Source organism: Paramisgurnus dabryanus, chromosome 1 (genome assembly GCF_030506205.2).
Source record: "Paramisgurnus dabryanus chromosome 1, PD_genome_1.1, whole genome shotgun sequence".
Lineage (NCBI taxonomy): Eukaryota > Metazoa > Chordata > Actinopteri > Cypriniformes > Cobitidae > Paramisgurnus > Paramisgurnus dabryanus.
The window spans coordinates 52,343,223-52,364,361 of record NC_133337.1 but is presented as its reverse complement, the minus strand read 5'-3'; the positions used below and the strand labels follow the sequence as shown (position 1 = coordinate 52,364,361).

General features: G+C 38.3%; 2 protein-coding genes across 8 annotated transcripts in view; one reads left to right on the top strand and one right to left on the bottom strand.

Moving 5' to 3' along the window:
- Positions 1-107: 107 nt before the first annotated feature.
- Positions 108-3,762, bottom strand: hexd (hexosaminidase d). Its single transcript, XM_065242212.1, has 12 exons — positions 3,468-3,762; positions 3,265-3,380; positions 2,862-2,949; positions 2,524-2,688; positions 1,934-2,117; positions 1,771-1,842; positions 1,473-1,671; positions 1,313-1,395; positions 1,083-1,155; positions 853-957; positions 668-757; positions 108-557 (listed from the first exon to the last, which is right to left on the bottom strand). The coding sequence occupies exons 1-12, from the start codon at positions 3,549-3,551 to the stop codon at positions 368-370; spliced, it is 1,449 nt and encodes a 482-aa protein (XP_065098284.1). The 5' UTR covers positions 3,552-3,762; the 3' UTR covers positions 108-367.
- Positions 3,763-4,462: 700 nt separating this feature from the next.
- arhgap12b (Rho GTPase activating protein 12b) overlaps positions 4,463-21,139 on the top strand; it is a 59,434-nt gene continuing 42,757 nt past the window's right edge. For 4 of the 7 annotated variants that reach the window (XM_065242209.2, XM_065242206.2, XM_065242207.2 and 1 more), the window contains exons 1-2: positions 4,464-4,657; positions 15,754-16,501. In XM_065242209.2, coding sequence (XP_065098281.1) covers positions 15,827-16,501 — 675 coding nt within the window. In that variant the 5' untranslated portion in view covers positions 4,464-4,657; positions 15,754-15,826. Of the gene's footprint in view, positions 4,658-15,753; positions 16,502-21,139 lie in introns of all 7 variants that reach the window. The other 3 variants (XM_065242204.2, XM_065242210.2, XM_065242211.2) reach the window with 3 other exon arrangements.

The window sequence follows — 21,139 nt, the reverse complement described above, 5'->3', positions numbered from 1 at the left end:
CAAGTAAATGCTATAATTTCGAGACATTTAATAAATATTATGGGTGGGACTCAACATATCGTTTCCGGGTCCGGATAATGCATACTTGACAAAATAAAAGTCTAACATTGTTTTTTAAATTTTTATTTCAGGCATAATGATAGAGTAAGAATATATGTTATTACTTCAACATTGGATTTTAATTTATTTTAAATTGGTAATGGTTAATTAAACAATGATTACATGATTAAACTTATAATTTATTTATTATCAAATCACAAACCATTATTTAAGCTCTTTCTACTAGTGGTTCACAATTACAAGTTGTTCATTTATAGTCCAAACTGAATATAACAAAAAACTTTCAAATATAGCTTATTGACAAGCTTTAAGATACAGATGTAGTGCAAAAACCTACATCATTTAAAACAGATTCAATGTCTCTTAATAGGATTTGCAGAGGCTCCAGCACTGGGCTGACGTGTTGGTCCAGCCATTCCTGTGCTGTGTAATCGGAGTATAACAGATGCATCTCTTTCCTCACTTCTTGCACCATGATGTCAACAGCATCAATGATCCTGAGTGAAGAGTAAGGAAAAACATATTTTAAGAAATATATAAATGCTTATGTATCTGGTCTGCACTGTTTATAGGATTCTTTAAAAAATTATTAATTAAAGACTGTTACCGTTCTGCTTGTGTTTTAATTTGTTGTGCAATAAGTGGGCTAATTATCTTCTTTTGTTTGTGGTAGGGTGTGAACCAGCCCCTCACAAACCTATGGTGCAAGAATAAATACAAGATTTGGGTGAGAGATGTAGTTTACAAGCTGTATCTAAGAAGCAGTATTTGCATGGCAAACTTTCAACTCACATGCTGTTTGGAAAATTTCTAACTTCTGCAGACTCCAGCAGAGATATCAGCTTCACTATAAGTTCTGCTAGTTTCGCCCCAACAAAAGACATCCTGGAAGGCAATCTGGGACACACAGGCCAAAAAAATATTGTAAATGAGTCTATTTTAAAGTAACCCATGGGGTTTGTTTGTGTTACACTCTCTCAATCCTTTTTCTCTTTTAGGACATGAGTATGAATATATGGTACCTCTCTGTGTCTTCTATTTCCACCGTGCCAAGTTTATCATACACTTTTTTCTGAGCCTCTTCAGTAAAGCCACCTAAATCACATAATGATTTATATCACATGAATATAACATTAGTACTATTAGGCATTTAATTTAGCTAAGTTTGCAAATGTTGTGTGTAATCATATTAATACTAATAAAATGCAATTGATAATAGTTACAGTAACACTGAAAACTCCAAAACACAAACCATGAAGAAGGGTTTGCAAACAAGAAGCCAAAGAGGGCAGGCTCACAGGCATCAGTTCACACAAAACAGACAGGTGGTCGTATCTAAAACAGAAACACATATGTTGTTGTTTCGGCCCATAATCATATGCAATTACAATGATAGCCACAAGTCACCAAACCTTTGCCATCCAGTAAGTGCAATTCCCTGTAGCTCAATGCCAGCTGAAAGACTGGATGCCACTTTGAGCCATTGCAAGTGGTTGTCCACATGCCTCTGAGTGCAGGTCACGCAAGTATGTACAGTAGTCGAGCCCTTAAATGAGCTGGCGACCCACTGTTGGGACATACCTGCAGACTTGTACAATTCCATTCGCATAACTAGAATTGGTAATTGCAAAAAGATACATTTGTTGTTATCCATAAAGATCAAGCCTTTGGGTAAAAAAAAACAATTTTTGAAATGCTGAGGCAACATACCAGTGTTGTCTACATCAAGAACAGGACTGTAGTCCCACAACATTGGTTGCACTAATCCAACAAGTCCGCTTTCTGGAATAAAGTCATATTGGTTAAAAAAAGTAAGCAAAGTGTATTTTCCAAAATGTAACGCAATTATTTCAAAGGATGGTAATTTGCTTGCCTTTGATAATCTTAGGTGTCATGGATCTGAGCATATCATCCCACATGATCAAATTAAGTTTTGGGACTCTCTTCCGAATGCCTTTTGCCACCTTAATGATATGACTAAGGAAAAGCTGGTGATCATTGTGACCTGGAGCACTTAACCACTGTTTAGACTCCTCTCCAAGACCAAGCATGTACACCTGTGTAAATATACAAATGTCTGTTATCAATAGGCCAATATAAAAAGCACTCTTAACTTGGTGATACATCATTGCAAAAAAATGAATTGCTTAGTGGAAGGATGATAACCAATGGCAATAGCTTTGTAACGGCTTTGGATAGTGCCCATTTTTTTAAAGCTTCAAAAAAGACATCCATCCATCAAAACCGAATTCATACAGTTATTAAATGTCTTTTAAGGTGAAGCAATGTGTTTTTGTAACGTTGGGCCAGAGAACTCTATTGTGAACACGTGCGTATGGCCATAATTTGTAAAATTTGAAATAACCATTGCCACTATTTTATATTTTAGGTGAACTTTTCCTTTAAAACATGTATTTTTCATCAATTAACTGATAACTTCTGTAGTATAGATTTGGGCTGTACCTCATCTGCGCCGATATGCAGGCTGGTACTTTTAGGGTGGAGTTCCATGACTTGACGTAGCATCTCTTGCACCAACTTAACACCTTGATCACAATGTGGATTCAGGGTGCCCAGACAGTAGTCGACCTCCCGCAGCTTTCTAAAGACCTCATGCTTCAGCACAAACTGATTGAAAAGATCATTTGAATATGTCAAATTCATTGTGATTTCCCATATCTGATCTTTACATACCAATTAGGCATTAAGGTTGATACATAAAAGGTCATGTCAGATTTTATTTTATATTAGTCTTGCATATCTATGACTCTTTCTCAGTGTAAATAACAAATGTTGGTTACTTCCAAATGTCCAAACGTCTGCACAAGAGGAATGACCTCCAGCCCTCTGCTACTGGCAGCTTCCTGGATAGACATGATCTCTTTCCGGCTGTAATGAACAATAGGAACTTTTTTAATCGCACTTCAAAGGGAACATTTTATGAAAATCGTACTTTTTCCATGTGTTTGCATTTTATCAGCTCATTTGCATTTTAAAGGACACACCCAAAACTGCACATTTTTGCTCACACCTACAAGGCGGCAATTTAAACATGCTATATGAAATTATCTAAATGGTGTTTTGAGCTGAAACTTCACATACGTACTCTGGGGACACCAAAGATTAATTTTACATCTTAAAAAAGTCTTGCAAAATGTCCCCTTTAAAACAAACATAATTTTTAAATATAACCTCATAGCTTACCTGTATGGAGGCTGAGCTTTACACTGAATAACTTTCAGCTCTCCCTCATAAGGAAACATATCTTCATACTCAATAAGCAAGCCAGTGGCACCAAGATCAGCAAATACCTGGATCAGCTTTAAAAACACAATCATGGTTGATTCCTTTAAAATTCACTTAAACTGTTAAATAAGCTAAACAATTATAACAGTAGCTGTACGTACCTCAAGTAAGTAGCCAATTCGAGGAGGTGCCCCTTTTAGGTCCAAATGGACCAACCTTTTACCACTGCGCAGTGACAGGTCCATAGCAGCAGGAAGAACAGCACAATAAAAAAATGCTCGTCTTAAAGACAATTTAATTCACATATCCATAACATCGGACTAAACAATGTATGGACACATTTATCGTGCTATGGTTCTCATCTGAACAGTATTTGTAATATATTTAGCTAACGATACCCTCACTGATACACTACACTGAGGTTCAGTACGATACCTCTGTTTACCATCCTTTTACTGTAAGTGACTATGTAAAGTACGGCGGGAAATGTAGTTCTTTGTGTGGATTTTAAACATACAGTAATACGAACTAAGAACTACAAGCGCATTGCTTCCTATTATAACCGGAAAGCATGTAGTGCCGTTATCTTCAAGTATCGTATTTTAAAATAAGAGTCATTTAAGCGCCCGTCATTAAATTTTTAGTTTATATTAACCTACTTTACTTAAAAAAAGCAAAAATAAAAAATTACATTTTAATACATTTTATATATTTTATAAAGAAGTATGCTGTCTGCAGGCATAATTGGCAACAAAATGTGAAAACATTAGCAAATGGCACACTCTAGCGGACAATTTTCTTAAAAATACATTATTTAATTAATGATATCGACATTAATAGTCCGAACAAAATCTTATTTTATTATAATATATTATAATATAATAATATTTATTTAATCATAATTACACTTTTTTTTAAATAATATACAATGTTACCTGTAAAAAGGAATATATTCAAAATGTGGACACATAAAACACCAAAGTCGGTAAATTTTGTGACTGTAGAAGTATATCTAAAAAAATCTTTTAAAAAATCTCATATTTTCGCTAAACATAAGAGGACAGAAGAGCCTTGCATCTCCACGAGGGGGCCTGATGCAGCAACATCAGCAGTCCAAATGATGTTCACAGGACAGGCGGGAGTGCGCAGTGACGCGAACGCGCAATCACCCACAGAGAGCGATTGCGATTGGAAGCGAGGCGGGCGGACGGATCGTGTGTTTTGTGTTGCTGTCGCGCAGTATCTTTTAACCTAAGTGCGGAGGACCGCAAGTACAGGGAGCAGGAAAAGTTTATTACGAAGACTCTCCGAATAACGGGAATGGCCGCTCCCAGATCTTCCTGAACACCAGGTCAGTATGCGCAGGTTTGCGTTCATTCCTATGCTTCAAAGGCGCATTGTTGCAAGCATAAAGAGTTGCATTGTTGGAACTGATTGTTTCACGGCGGTTTGCTACCTTGCGGCCAACCACTTCAACCGCGAAAGCCGCTTTTGGGGTCTGCGGTTGGGGAAACCGGTTTCAGTGCTGCGGCAAAACGTTCCCATCGGGCTTTTCAGATGCAGTCATTTATTAGCATACACCACGGAATAATCGCATTTAATTATAAGACTGTTTAGACAGAATTCATTGTGTATTTGATTTATTTGTATTTCTTTCAGTTGGCTGGTAAGTAATAAGCGGTCATCTCATCAATTAATTAAAAATAAATCAAATGTTTCATTAAAGTTATTATGGGTAGAGAATTAATACCGTTGGCGTATTGTTTTTCTCCTTTGCCAACGATTATTCCGCATTGTTCTGACACATCATTTGTTTCAAAGCGTTGTAATGTGTATCACTGCTGCATGGGTATCAGACACAGGTTGTCATGGTTTGTACTTCTGTTCTGACTAAAAGTTTTTGAACCGAAACTACCATATTCGTCCCCTTTACCCTTTCTTAGACAGATCCTTCCTCTGGGAAGGGACAGCACAGGCAACCGTGATGATTGACCATTGCAGCCCCTACCCCAACAAAGACTGGTAACCAGTGGGAACAACCTTGCTTATATGAGCTGGTTACCGGGGGAATAGAGAACCTATAATAAGTTCCTAAATTAATAACAAACAGAGAAGCGTCTAGTATGGACTACGAACCAACTCCATGAAATCAATCCCAGTGATTGGAGAATAAGGTTTTTCAAACTGTGAGACCAGATTGTTTATACCTGTTGCCGAACAGGCCCTTCTGGGATGGCACACACATTTTAAACATAGAAAAAACAGAAGAACATGCGCAGAGCCCTTGTGTTTCACAAAAGGTTATTTTTTAGTGGAAAAAGGTTTCTTGGACTGCATAAAAGAAAGAAATGTTTAAAGGGAACCAAAAATGTTCTTTCTATGGCATCACCATTTTGTGGCACCTTTATTTTGTAAGGGTGCACCAACAACAAAGTTAAACCAAATACTTTTAGAGTTTATAGCAGAAATACATTTTAAAAACCTGATATAGTTTATCATCTGCTATGAAAATAGCCACGAAAGCTGGCTTGCCATTACAAAGCTAAATCACATAGACTTGGCTCCGTCGGTCCATCTCCCTCCTGAAACTGCTAAAACAAAGACAATACAACAATACGCAAGTTTTTTATTTTTATTTACATGGCTCTTTTCTAAGATCCCCCTAAGACCAGTATGTGAAAACTTATTACAAAATAAGGTCGATGTTGCCTATCCTGTCTGCAAGGTCACTTTGTGTTCACGGCTGCTTAGTGGCTGTGAGTGGATTAGACAAACAAACCTGTTTTATGCTGACTGGCTTTTGTCCAGCCTTGCTGTCTGTTTGTCCAAATGTAAAAACTAGTTAACTATAAAGGGAGTCATTTGGGCTCGTAGGGAGTCAACAAATTTAATGATAAAGAAACATTTGTAAACGTCAAACACCGTTAGAAATTGATCTCAGTTGCATCATCCTGCAGTAGCCACATAGCATGTGACATCAGAAGCATTTGTCCGTTTATCAGTTTTGTGTCAATCACATGACTTTATCTATTTAAAAGCAAAGATATGTCGACTTAGTTAAAATTTGCATGAAAGTCATAAAATGGAATGAGAGGCTATATCTGATGTGCAAGTGATGGACATTTACTATATTAAGTGTGAGTGTTTGTTTTGTTCATGTAACACGACTAAAACACTCAACTGTTTCAACTGAGCTCAAATGACATCTTTATTCTGGTAAGTCACTTTATTTAAATGTGGATAATTGTTACCACAGCCACAATTTTTTATAACTATTTCAACATGAAGATGACAATGTTTGTAACTTTGTGAGTGTAACCTCGTTCAGTCTCAGGAGGATTGTCATAAGTAGAGACTGCTGTGCTGGGGATAAACTGTGTATCTGTCTGGAACAGATGTTTGAATTTTATGTGATTTAAACATTGTTTGAAGCCTCTGGATTATTTCACCAGATTTCAGATTTAGAGTCAAGCAGGTGGCTGTTTTTATAGGCAAATAGATGTTGATGCTCTATCATAAACCTCTTGTTTTGCCCTTTTCGTAGAAAATTTATCACAGGCTGATTTGAATGTAGTTCATATTGGCCTTTAGTGATTCTTAATGTTATGTAATGGCAAAGGCCACCGTGTAACAATGCCTGATGTGATCATATTCAGAGTGAAAATGTCAAACACGCCTTAGTTCTCTTGGGAAAAGTGAGATCAGATTTTACACAGACATGAGGTCAAGACCAATATTAAACTGTTTGTAACCATCTCACCCAGACATTGCCTTCATTTAATTTCTGGTTTGAATTAATCTTCAGGTTTATGAGATTTTATTCTGGTCTGGTGCACTGAAAAAAATTATTCATTCAATTTACATACATGTATAATAATGAAAAAAAAATATTTATATAATATATAATATAAATTTTATATAAATATAAACGTGTATATACACATGGAAATATTTCTTAATTATATACATGCGTGTGTGTGTGTGTGTGTGTGTGTGTGTGTGTGTGTGTGTGTGTGTGTGTGTGTGTGTGTGTGTGTGTGTGTGTGTGTGAATTTATACATAATTATTATAGACAGTACACCCACATTTATTATATAAACAAAAACTTTTATTCTGCAAACGATTAGTTGCGACTAATCGCGAGGCAGCACTAGGTCCTAATATGTATGATTAAGGGGTTTTCACACCTGTCTGATTTGGTTCGATTGAATCGAACTCAAGTTTGTTTCCCCCCTTGGTGCTGACCTTTTGGATACGTGTGAATACAGCAATCGAAATCCGGTGTGGACCAAACAATCATACTGAGACCCAGATGAAGAGGTGGTCTCAGTTCGTTTTTTTTACCTGACAGGAAGGATTCTAGTGGACCAATTACAGCGCTTGTCACATTTTTGTAGAGGTGCCTGTCGGCAGGGTTTCCAGGTCCAAGAAAAATTTCCAGCCCAATGACAACTTAAAACCCGCCCAAAAGGAATGAAAACTAGCCCAATTTTTACATTTGTCCAATCAGAGTTGAAAACTCCGGGATTACAACAAAGGCTCTAAAATAAACTTTTACTATTGCTTTCAATGTACTTTCCATGCAGATGAACATTTTCTTAATGCACTTAAAGTGCTCTATTTTCACACACTATTCTGTTCTTAACAAAAAAAAATTCTACTTTAGTAATTCTTAAGATTATCTTAATATTAAATGTACCCAACCGGGCCATTTTGAGACAGTATGAACTCTGCCCTTTTAACATACTGGGCTCTATCTTGCACCCAGCGCAATTGACTTTGTCAGTGACGCATGTATCATTTCGTATTTTGCACCGGCGCACAGCGGGTTTTTCCCGTCACAGACGCACGTCGGCAAACTAGGGAATGAACTTGCGCTCCCTGGGCGGTTCAGCGCAAAAAAGAGGCGTGTTCCGGCGCAAACCATCCCTGATGCTATTTTGCAGTTTCAAAAAACAATTGCGCCACTGACCAGAAAAAAAAAGTTTAAAGTCAGTGGCACGTTGCGTACGCGCACACACTTATCTAAACTACACAGATGCAACAGTTATTTTTGCAAATCATAAATTGTTACACTTAAAAATATTAATACACGAGATAAGGGGAATCATAGTGGTGAGCATTGTGGTGATAGTTTTTATTTATTGTGTGGCTGCGTTAAAAAATTCTCATGCAAATAACGATTAAAATATTTTCATAAGTTTGTTGTGTGGCTGTATTACGTTTATTTTATGTAAATAATAATTAAAATGCTTTCATAAGAAACCTTAATGTATATGAACTTGATTTGTAAGTGTACTTGGGGGTTGGACCTTGCTTGCGTTTCTTGAGTCCGATTTCAAAGCCCCCAAACCCTTTCAGCGGTGAGGGTGGACGCAGCGATGTCCTCTGCTGGCGTCAGGTCATGTGTAGGCAGATCCACCTCCCGTTACACGGCGTGCCCGATTTATGCTGGCAAGCTTGGGATTCCCCCGTACAAGAACGTCATTCTCCTCGGCTGTGAACCGCTCCTGGCGTGCGCCTGGTAAATCCGTCATAATAATAGCAACCCGCCATGGAACTTGCGCCCTTGTGTTTAAAGGGAATGTTGGATAGCGTTCTGATTGGTTTATTTGACGTTACGCCCAAACCACACCTATGAATAATGAACCTACTTCAAACCAACCCCTTATTGATTTGCGCCCGGCGCAAGAGTTATTTCTCACGCCGGGAAAATAGCAACAGCGCCCAAGATCCGCCCACAAACTCACTTGCGCGTTGCGCTTCGCACTTGCGTTTCAGATCGTTAAAATAGGGCCCACTATCTATGTATTTAAAATTTTCTATTTAACTTGAAAATATCATACAAAGATGGGTTCACATAGTGTGTAAATATCCTCAGTATAGACGTAATAAGGTAATTTCTTGTTTCTAACGTGATATTAAGAGCAAAACGGTGCCCCTCCACTCACTTTTCCACTGACTTCCTGACGCTGCAGCTGTCCTTGGGTTGACAGGTATTTCATATGGGATTAATGCACATTAGGAAAATAAAGAACGTTCATTTTATAAGTCTACAGATAAACATTTTTGTGGCCGCGGCACATTATAAAACTAGCCCGAAAAACCGCAACCCGCAGCTCCGAAATGTTTCCCGCAACTGTATTTTCAAAATATCCCAATTGTGCGGGAAAACCGCAAACCTGGCAACACTGCCTGTCGGGCTACTCGTAGCCTATTTCATAATTTATTTTCGTAAATCCTACGTGGTACCATAAAATGTACATCTGTTACCAATAAGTGACACTGATGTACTAATGCACTCTTTGGTACCCATATGTGTCTTTTAGGTATATGATCTCTTACTTTTTGAAAAGTACAGCTCCAATGACCGCTTTGGACCAATTTTTTTTTTACCATTTTTCTGAGTTCATATTCATTGTGTCTAGGCTACCTGGTTTAGCATGCTTCAAAATGATCAGATTTGTATCATATTTGTATCATCAGCTTTTGGGCATCGTTAAAAATTGCCTGAAATCCAGAAAGAGAATTGACAGAAGTAAATTTTTCTCCAAGCTTACATTTGTAGAGCTTTTGAGATTCAGTCAAATTGAATAGAAATGCGATTTCTGTTTAGATGACAATGTCAACCGTCTTGTTGCATATAAATTTGAGAATCAGATTTTTAATTTCTTCATGTGTTGGCTACAGCGACACTATGATCACACCCAGAGGAAACCTTCCATCTGCTCCTTGTTTACAAAAGCTCCACTTTGGTTAGCAGTCAAGTCCCCAAATGGGAGGCGCATGGTGAAATAAAGTGCTTATGTGCTACTTTTCTGTCAAGTATTGATGGGAGTTGTTTTAAGTTGTTGTTTTTTTGAGGTTACCAGTTACTAGCATTGTAATTTGTGTTTGTTGGTTTGAGTTGAGAGTAGTTTTGGATAGCATAGTTTGAAGATTGGAAACTTAGACTTTGTTCAGATGCAGGAATTGACCTTTAACTGTGTCCAGTGACGTACTTTGAATGAATTGGTAAGTATGTTGACTGACCACCAGGTTGCCTTCATTGGTGTTTAGGTAGTAGTGCACAAATGTTTTGTTTTATTTTTTAAACCGTGTTCTCCATTACAGTCATTACACCATTTATTTCTCTAATAACGCATTAAAAGAGAAGCTTAGACTATCCTCTTGTGGTTTGACATAACAGCGGGAACCATCTAACTGTGTAACACTTTTAGACTAATCCTGTGTGTAAATATGGATGTAATTGGTAGAGGGAGAAATGTACTATGTTTAGATCAGGGTACGGTTCATGGTGTCTGGGGGGGGCAGAGGCAGATTAGGGGAAGAGAAACAGGTTTGACATTAGAATGGAAGGTTACATTAGAGGAAACAAAATGAGTCTATGTTCAGATATGACTGGTTTCACTTGCTGTTAATAAAATGTTTATTTTTCTACAGTATTATAATTCATAGCATTTTATCAGCAGACATCCTTTCACCAGATATGATCTCTGTTATTTAATAGTCCTCAGATGTGCACTGTTAATGTAGTACTGAATGTTTCAGTTTGACGCGTGTCCCTATTTGATCTCACTATGTCTCACAGTATCATTTCATCTCGACTCTATTTACAGTGTTTCCCATTTGTGCTCTTTATCAGTCTGTGTTTTGTTGTTCATTTCAAAAACATTTCATTAAAAATTTCTTAACTATAGCTTAACTGGCACACTCTTAACTCTCATTATGCTTTAACCCAAATTACATTTAACCTAAACCCTGAAAATGTCCTTCATTACGCAAGTGTTTTAGTTTAATGCATGAATTGCATGATTTCTCTCATTCAACAAGAAATTTTAAGTTGAATCAATTTATTTGAGCTTATTTAAAAGGCACCTATTATGCAAAATTCACTTTTACAAGGTGTTTGGACATAATGTGCTTAAAAAATGGACATAAAAAATCCACCTGCTCCTTGTTTTTAATTTACATTAAAGCAGAAGCAGTCAAACTAGACTCACGTTTTGATTCTCTTATCAATGTGAGGTCACATTAATAATGCCCTGCCCACTTACAGTCATGCATTACCATAGTTTCCACCCTCAGCAAGTTGTACTCTGTCTACTAGATACATTTGTCTCAGACTGTATTAATCAGATCTATTTTAACTGAAAGCACTCACTGTTTGTTTGTAAGCAAGTTAGTAGCTGTAGCTCATTTGCAATATAAGGAACTCCACTTTTTGAAAAACACGCTCATTTTCCAGCTCCCCTAGAGATAAACAATTGAGTTTTACTGTTTTGGAATTCATTCACCCGATCTCTGCGTCTGGCGGTATCACTTTTAGCATAGCTTAGCATAATTCATTGAATCTGATTAGACCATTAGCATTGCGCTCATAAAGAACCAAAGAGTTTCGATATTTTTCTTATTTAAAACTTGGCTCTTCTGTAGTTACATCGTGTACTAAGAATGACGGAAAATTAAAAGTTGGGATTTTCTAGGCTGATATGGCTAGGAACTAAACTCTTATTCTGGCGTAATAAACAAGGACTTTGCTGTACCAAGGCTGCAGCAGGCGCAATGATATTATGCAGCGCCCGAAACTAGTCCCCAGTTATTGAAAGTTACCAAAGAGACGCAGATTTTTGGGTGCTGCGTAATATCATTGCGCCTACAAGTTTTATAAAACTATGTTAAAATAAAGACATGTGAAATAAAGTTTCTCATATTGTTAATTGACCATTTGTAGAACAGGAAATGTTTTGTTAATCTAATAAGAAGATATTGCCGGAACAAGAAATTTTACGTTCAGTGAACAAAAATTTTAATTGCTGTTGTTCAGCAATCTTAACTTAGTTTGTTTAAGAATGCAAAATTGACATTTTTAGGGCAGTGAGTTACCCTATGTTTCTTCTTAAGTTGAATCTGGGCTTACAGTGCAGAGCACAGCGCTAGGAACGCCACAACCAAGGGTTAGATTCCCAGTGAGCACTCAAACTGATCAGATGTACCTTAAATGCATTGTATGTCACTTTAAATAAAAGCTTGAGTCTGCCAAATGCGTAACGTTAAAATAAACATTGTATTAAGTCTCTCTATATTGGAGTGACTGCAGTAGGACTTAATCTATTATGTCAGTGAAGTGAAAGGATGTGACATTTTGCATTTGTTGCCAAGGCTGGCTTGAGTATTTATTGCAAACTGTAAAGGCAGATGGAGAATGGATTGCCATCAACTCTAGACTGGTAAAATCAATGTTGAGTAACTTTCTTGTCTAGAAGAGATGGGTTGAGGGATAGTGGTTGATGTGCCTGAGTGCACACGCTCAAATGGAGAGAAACATAGTGGGAGTCCACAGAAAGTGGAAATGTCTTTGGCCGATTCAGTGTTTACACACCTCACTAAGTACTTGTAGCTTGTGAGTTTGTAGGCGATAGTTCAAGTTCATAAAAACAGAGCCTGGTTCAGTCAGGGTTTTAGAGCACTAAATATTCTGATAAAAGCCGTCCGTGTCCTGCCTGCTGCATAAGATCAGGCCGACCTAAGAAACCTGATTATAGTGCATTGTCATTGTCACATTTTCAGTTTTTTTCTTCTGAGATGAAGTTGGCTAACAGCGCATGACAGTAGGATACGGGACAATATCCTCAGAGGAGAGATCAGTCTAGTCTACTTTGTGTGTCTGGTTACAGTATTGGGTTGCATAGTGCATACAGTTTTAGAAACATCCATCAGTCCCCTTCTCCCGCATGGCTATTTTGAGTGTTTCCTTATGTCACATCAGATCCACATCTAGAATTTGACAGCACCGCATGGCTTCACACCCACTACGCAGGTTGTATATTCGTGGCTATTTCGAAATGTTTAGTCTAGTGTTTAGGTTTTAATGACCGATCGTGTGAGGGCAGATTATGTGAATTACCCAGCTCGGTAAGTAGGCTTAGGATATGGATTTGGTGTACAGTTCAGTACGTGCCTCAAAGAGTGTTCATATAGTTCAATGGTTCTCAAACGTTTTTGCATGCGGACCCCCACCCCCCACCCCCATATATTAAATGATACAATGTAGTGCTGTTAGTGAGTAGCCTTATTTTCCTGAGGTTTCTAATTATACAAAAATGTATTTTATAAGATGTCATAACTGGGGCCCACCTGAAACCATCTCGCGTCCCTCAGTTTTGTCGCTTTTCCATTGCATAGTACCCCCTGGTTTGGTTTGGGTCAGGTCGGGTCAGATCACCTCACTTTGGCTTGTATAGCTTTTCCATCGAGTTTAGTAACACTTCGGAGTGGGAGGGATTATAGGCGTGTCGTTAAATTTGCGCTGCCTACTGCTGTGTGACATCATACTATTGAGTGTGTCGTTGTGCATTCCCATACATTTATTTATTTCTCAGTCCTCCTCCGCCACAATTAAAAATTGACCACCACAAATAGATGTTTGCACATCGCGTATAACACTACCTGTACAAATATTCGTGGCGTCAGTTGACGCGCTTCTGCTGAGCCTCATTTCATGCGCATCGCGAATGTGCCGCCAACAAACTGCAAGTCTGGAGAAAAATTGGTATGGTTTTCCTGATTCTCAACTTGTGGATGTTTTTCATCACTAAAAGGGAGTTTGGGAACTTATTGCAGAGCACAGATGACAACATGTTTGCTTGAGGGAGCGCAAGCTAGCAATAAGGTAAAGCTAATCTTTTATATTATAGCGATGACGCTTGTAGTGACGATTCTCTCAGACCAAACAGTGATCTACAGTGTTTTCGCGTCACGTTTTGGTATCAGATCGGGTCACTTGGAACCCCGACCGAGGTGGTAATAAAAAAAGAATCGGGTACTACGTACTGCACCCAGTGGAAAAGCTCACATAAGTAAGCTGACCCGAATCAAACCGTGGGGTACTATGCAATGGAAAGTGCCATTTGAGAACCACTGCTGTACCTCAATGGTAAAGCAGTCCATTAGCAAAGCTAGAGGTTGTGGGGTCGATTCCTAGGGAATAGAGTTAGACCGATTAATAGTTTTTTGCCAATTAATCGGCACCGATAGTTCATTGATGAAACAAAGAGAGAAAGCAAACTATATGCAGTTGTCAACTACATTAAAATATCCAACAAATCAAAATCGGATTTCAGTTCTTTTTTATCATCAATGCAATATATCTTTTGTTATTTTGATTAGATGTGTTAAAACAGAAGCAAATAAAGTGCAAGACTACACATATAATACTAATTTATGTAATTTCAATGTTACCAGTGGAAGTATTTCTCAGAAGTATTTACTCTAATACTTATTAATATAATTCATATATTTTTATTAATACATTTTAATTCATTTGGCAAATTTTCATGGTTCAGCATTGTTGTTTTATTACTTTTGTTATAAATTGTACACGTTTCCCTTTAGAGTGTCTTTTTTTATCCAGTATCTATTTAAAAAAACTCAGTCGATTAACCGGTGTTCGGCAAGTACGAACTAACCTAGTAAATGTTATCTGTAAAATCCACTATTGGTTGACCTCTACAAGAAACACACATATTTAATATTATCTTGAATCCAATGTAAGTCACTTACTTTAGATAAAAGCATCTGCCAAATGCATGACTGGTAATGTAAACAAAACTCTGGGTGTCTTTTAAAGATTGATACCTTGTGCCTTGAACATGTTGCGTATAGATGGATTTAACCAGTCAGATTAGAGCTTGCAAGGTCACTAAAGCGCCTGTCATTCGTGTAGCATGGATCAGTCAGGTCAATGTATGGCCTGTGGGCGTGTCATAAACATGCGATCTGAAGCTTAGATTAGTGATTTTGGATTGGTGCCACTTTGCACCGTATGCACAGGCTGACAGGACAAAGGAATTGTAGCTATAAAAGAGAGGCTGAATCTGGATTTGACCCCAGGCTGTCACAGTCCATCATTTTTAAACACCATATATGAACGTGACGATGTATATTTAACCCAAGAGTGCTTAGGGGGATTGTGCATGTATGTGTGCATGTAAGAAAGGGATACGTGGCAAACAGATGCACATGACAGTGGGAAAGCTTTTGGGATATCTGGAAAATGTCACTCAGTTCATTCAATGATTTGTGTGTGTGTGTGTGTGTGTGTGTGTGTGTGTATGTGAAAGCGAAAGAGAGATCAAGGTTGTTTTTGCGAACTGTCATTGTAATTCGATCATTGGATTACTGATATGTTAGTTGCCATGGTGTCCCTGCATGATTAGGTTACCATGCGGCTGCCCTCAATGCTGGAAAATACAGTAGCACTTCTCATTTAAGATATGTGTTTATGTGTGATTGATTGTATTTACATTACTTCCCTTCGGATGCGTGTCTTTCATCAGTCTGGTATGACTGGTCTTGATTTTTTTAGTGTTTGTGTGTTTGTTTGTGTGTGTGCGTTTGTGTAATGCTCCCAAATGCTAACAATCTCGTTCTCCTTTTCTTCTGCAGAGGGCAGATAACAGGAAAAGATGTGGATCCGAACAGAGTCTGTCTTCTGAATCACACACAAACAGATTGAGTCATGACAGAACGGGACGGGCGTTCCGATTTGCCCATCGCTCCGGGGCAGGTATATGTCGAGGTGGAGTATGATTACGAGTACAAGGCCAAAGACAGACTCATCTCCATTCGGCAGGGAGAATGCTACATGTTGGTTCGTAAAACCAACGAGGACTGGTGGCAGGTTCGTAGGGAAGAGGGCACCAAGGCTTTTTACGTGCCCGCTCAGTACGTTCGTGAAGTCAGGCGAGCCCTCATGCCGCCACCCCCTAAGCCACGCGCGAAACCCCCTAACGTCCTCGAGATACAGTGCCGATCATCGAATGAAAATCTCAGTCAGCGTTCAACCACAGAAAGGTCGAGCTTTGGCCGTCCCCCTCCTTCGACAACACCTTCTCCGTTGCCAGGGCAACTGACCCCGCCATTGTTTTTGCGGGATGCCAATCAGAACTCAGGGATGAAGAGTGTTGTCGCCGAGCTAACTTTGCTTAACAACAACCATCATAACTATCACCATGGAAACCCCACATTGCCACTGGGGCGGGCCGAATCCCCTCCAAGAGAGCAAAGGAAACTTTCAGGCAGGTTGTCGGTGGACACGGATGGGAGCGTATCACCAGGAGATGGACTGGATAAGATAAGAAATGACTCCGAATCTGGAGATGAGCTCAGTAGCAGCTCTACCGAACACATACAGGTAAGAACGAGTGACTTTGTCTCTTCCTCACACTTTCATCTCTCTCCCAAATGTTGTGTTAGGGTTTACCTTGACATTAACAGACTATCTTTTCAGATTCTTGCAATCCTTTCTTTTCCTTCTGTCTCAGGAGGAGATATGATTTTGAAACTGGAAAATAATTCACAATCAAACATGTTGTTTGTGTTGTAATATGTCACACCCCTTTAACAAATGATACTTGTTGGTCTTTGTAAATCAAAATGCTGGTTAAATTGATCACTCAATCACAGCAATTATTTTAAGTTTTAATTATTTTAAGTTTTTTGGTGTCCCGTGTTGATGTGAAATTGGGCTCTTTGTTGCTACCCTCCTCCCCCATCTCTATGGGCTAAAACAGGGTGCTGCTGGGGGAACAAAGGGGATTGTGGGAGAATAGAACTAGGTCATTTTGTCATATTGTTGCCCCCGTTTTGCGTTTCTGTGTGCATGAATGAGGTGGAGAGACGCAGAGACTATAATTGCAGATGAAGAAAATAAAGCATGTTCCTTATATGAGTCAGGTTATCATGTAAATATTGTTCTTCTTACATCAGAACATATACAGAAGACATGTAATAACTAAACTTTTACAAACTCAACTAATTTCTACAGATGTACTGTTGCTTTAAATAAAGCAAAAGTTTACAATGCCTTTTTAAATCCGATTCCAAGTCAGAAACCTAACCTCACACACAGACGCACATGTGTTTTAAAAGGACATGAAGGGCTTTTGAGGGATTTGTAATGTCAGGCTTTGTCCATCAGGGTTAGCAGCTAAACTCTGTGGTTACTTTTTCAGGCCCATGACACCAGCAAGTGACCTTTATACACCAATAATATTTGCTCTTAACATTCATAGCACATGATGTGTTAAATGTATTGTATACCGAATTAAAGAAGCAAAAGTTGCTCTGAAGTGATAAGTTGCTTTGGATAAACATGTCTGCTATATGAATACACGTAACCTTCAATAGCATTGAAATAGTTTATGGCTGTGTCCGAAATAGCCCCTATACCCATTAGTCCACTAATATAGTTCACTCGAATGAGGGAATAACAACGGGTTAGTGATTTCTAGGGATGCTTCAATCAGGATTTTTGCAGCCAATGAATGTAGTATGTAGCCCAGGAGATGGATTGCATTTTGTCGCAATGCGCATGCGTCGGACATCTGCGTACACGATTCAAATAAAATATACTTTGTGTGTTCGACCATGCGCATACACATAGCAAACAAACTATACTCAAGTAGTTTTGCACTGAAAGGAAAATTATTGGTTGAAATAAAAAATAATCACAATGATTTGTCTGCCCCACTTCTCTCCATTTTTGAATGGACAGGTCCTGTGCACTTAAAGCAGTGGTTGTCAATCTTTTCAGCATGCTCTCCCCCCTCCCTTTTTAGAAAGAAAATGTGTGACATAAAACAATTTCAGTCCCCCCCAGGAGGCCACACACCCCCAGTTTGAGATCCGCTGTCTTAAAGGATTGAGGTCCAAATCCGTTTCTCAGCACTCTACCAGATTGCCCCTGCAGAAGGATTTAGACGCCCAATTTCTCGCCTTTTTCAATGCTCCGTCTTTATCTTCACCCCCTGAAACAGATTTGCACACATACACACTTTCCAACTCTCGTATCTTTCTTCTCCTGCCTCACTTTTTTACTTAAGTTACGTTTATCTTTATTGCAGTTTTCAGTCTTGTATGATGTTCAAATAAGTTTAAAGAGCCCTTATTACATTGCTAAAAAGAGCGTTATTTTGTATTTGGTGTAACGCAATGTGTTTGCGTGGTTTATGGTTTAAAAACACATTATGCAAACCAAAATTTATTTCAGCCCCCTCCGTGGGGTGTTTTTGGTTGTGTTTACAGTCATTGTTTGCTTTCCGCATCTGTCATGTTGTGGTCTTATGTGGTTTATATATGTTTGTCTTTGAGATTTTGTGTGCATGTACATGATTATTTAGATTTGATCTTCTGTTTGTGGACTTACGCAATAGGGGCTTAAGCTTAAGACGTGTTGCTATTGTGGTGTAACACATAATGCCCCAGTATTACAATGCAGATGTGCTTGTGGCCTTCATGCACACTCATTTGCACCTGTTTTGAAGATATGGTTGTATGTCATTGTAATTTTCACCAGCATAATGTATTAAGTCATTTCGCTGTTTATGGTACCCAAAGGGTGTTATGAGTGGGTATGCGTTCTGCTTCAGTCCGAATCCTGTAACTTCTTCCCGAATTAACAGTAAAAGAGGCCCCAAACATTCTTGACATTCTTGTCCCAGTACACACACACAACCGGGTTTTGTGAACTAACCCAATAAAAGTTCACCAATCATGATAGGCAGAAAAACAGCCCAGCTTACGCAAATCTAATATTTACTCTAGTATCAATAGATCTCTCTCTCCTGCTATCCCTTGTTGTTCGTGTCCAAATATGGACCTTTGACCGAAAGCCTGTGAACGTTTGGTGTAAAACCCGTGTGGTTGTGCACATGTGCTGGTTTTGGATGGGGTAGGTAGAGGGAAGGTTGGTACCACTACCATCACATGCTGCTGATGCGTCTTTATTACTTTTTCTTGATCCCTCTGCTGTTTCTCTGATGGGCACAGTTGAGATGTTGAGGCTGAGTTTGTCCAGAGGGTAAAGTAAGTTTAGCCGCGCTCTCTCTCTGCCTATAAATGTGGACATATCATGCTGCTTAGTGTTATGTATAATGCTTATTATAATCCTATACTAATGCTAACAAAAAAAAGATGATAATGCATTTAGGAAAATTGTAAAAAAAATATCTTTGTAGTATTTGTATTGAGGATTACCCTAAATATTTAGTCAGAATTGTCTTATCTGGAAACAGTTTTATATCCAGACTAAAGTAGTATTTAGATACTTTCGACAGATGTGACTGGTTTCTTTTCTATTCTATTAAATCCTGAAAGCGTATGGCCATGTTTTGTTTAATAATTTACCCTGTTACAGTTATACTGAAATGGAAATAGTACATATGTAGTATGCTGTTGTAAGCTTTTATATTGAAGAATAAGTTACTTAACACAAATATAAGTATATTGTTTGTGGGTTTTGTTGCAGATATGATGTAATCGGTATTGTAATTGAAAGCAGATATTCTTTTCTTCCGTTGCACATGAGTTATGTCTGGAATGAATGTCTTCATAATCGTTGTAGTCTACTTAAATAAGTTGAATGCATTGCATTGTGCCGTATAGAAGGGGTGCACAATATTTAAGAAATATTCAATATGCCTTGTTTGTAAATTGATTTTAATAAAAGTACATAAAACAATTATATAACATATATGTTTCACACTCGATCTTGGAAAAGAAATGTACATTTATGTATTTGGCAGATGCTTTTTATCCAAAGTGACTTACAGTGCATTACAACCAGTGGCGTCTCATCACTGCTCTTCCGAGGGGCGCATTTTTCAAAATTTGGATTGTAGTGTCATGTGTGTTGCTCGTGTTTTCAAAATATGTGTTGTTTGCGTCATGTTAACCATGTGCATCACGTGTTTTGTCAAAATAAGTGCCCTGCTGCACATGTGTCAAAACCATTTATGATAAAAGAGACGCTCACCTTCACAAAATACACGCAAGACATTCCCTTAACAGTAAACTCTGATTACGCATGAGATTATGTGAGTATCTGGCAAACCCAAGCGGCTCTTTTATCATAAACCCTTTAGACGCGTTAGACGCATGCACTTATTCTGACAAGACACGTGATGCACACAGGATCTCTCGAAGCGCAGAACACACATTTTGTAATCGGGAACCACACACATGACGGGCTACATACATGTTGTGACGAACTTCTCATCGAGCGCCCTCGAAAAAAGAAGTCACCGGCCGCCACTGAATACAACGTTTACGTTTTTATGAGTATGTGTTTTCTCCGGGTTTGAATACATGACCTTTCGCACTGGTGACCTTTCACATTTCGCTATATCTTGCAGCCCTACAATCGGGGTGTGCAATAATGCCAAAACAATTCGACTACGATAATAGATGTGAGTTTGACGATAACCAATATTATTTTGCATCCTTTAAAAATGTGTTTTGTGAAAGACTTAAATTTTTCTCACTCCTCTTACAACTTGTTAATAGGGTTAATGTTGAAGCTATTAATGGAAACAAAAGATGAAAGATTGAAACAAAATATTTTATTATTTAAAACCGAAGCATTCAGGTAAAAGCGTTACAAAACACTGCTCTACCAAACAGTAAATCATAAACCATACAAAAAAACTAAATTATGACACTGTAATACAAGTCAGCAAATGTAAACCTCTGTCAAACACAGCATAAGAAGTATATCACAGCTTAACATAATGGCTTATTGTTTTAATATTGCGAGTTCTTCCATTTCACTCCGTCGTGTTTATGTTATTGTTTATAGGTCGTATTGGCAACCCAATAGTCCCTTTACTGTTTTCTGTGCGTGTGTGTGTGCGCACCCTGTGACAAAGAGCCAAAAGAGACAAAAATTCACATACTTGATGCTTCAGTAATAGTATGTTAGTATGCTTTTCTAAACATATCGAGCCATAGTCTTGAATAAATGTTTTGGCACATTTGCCTGTTCTCTTTCTAA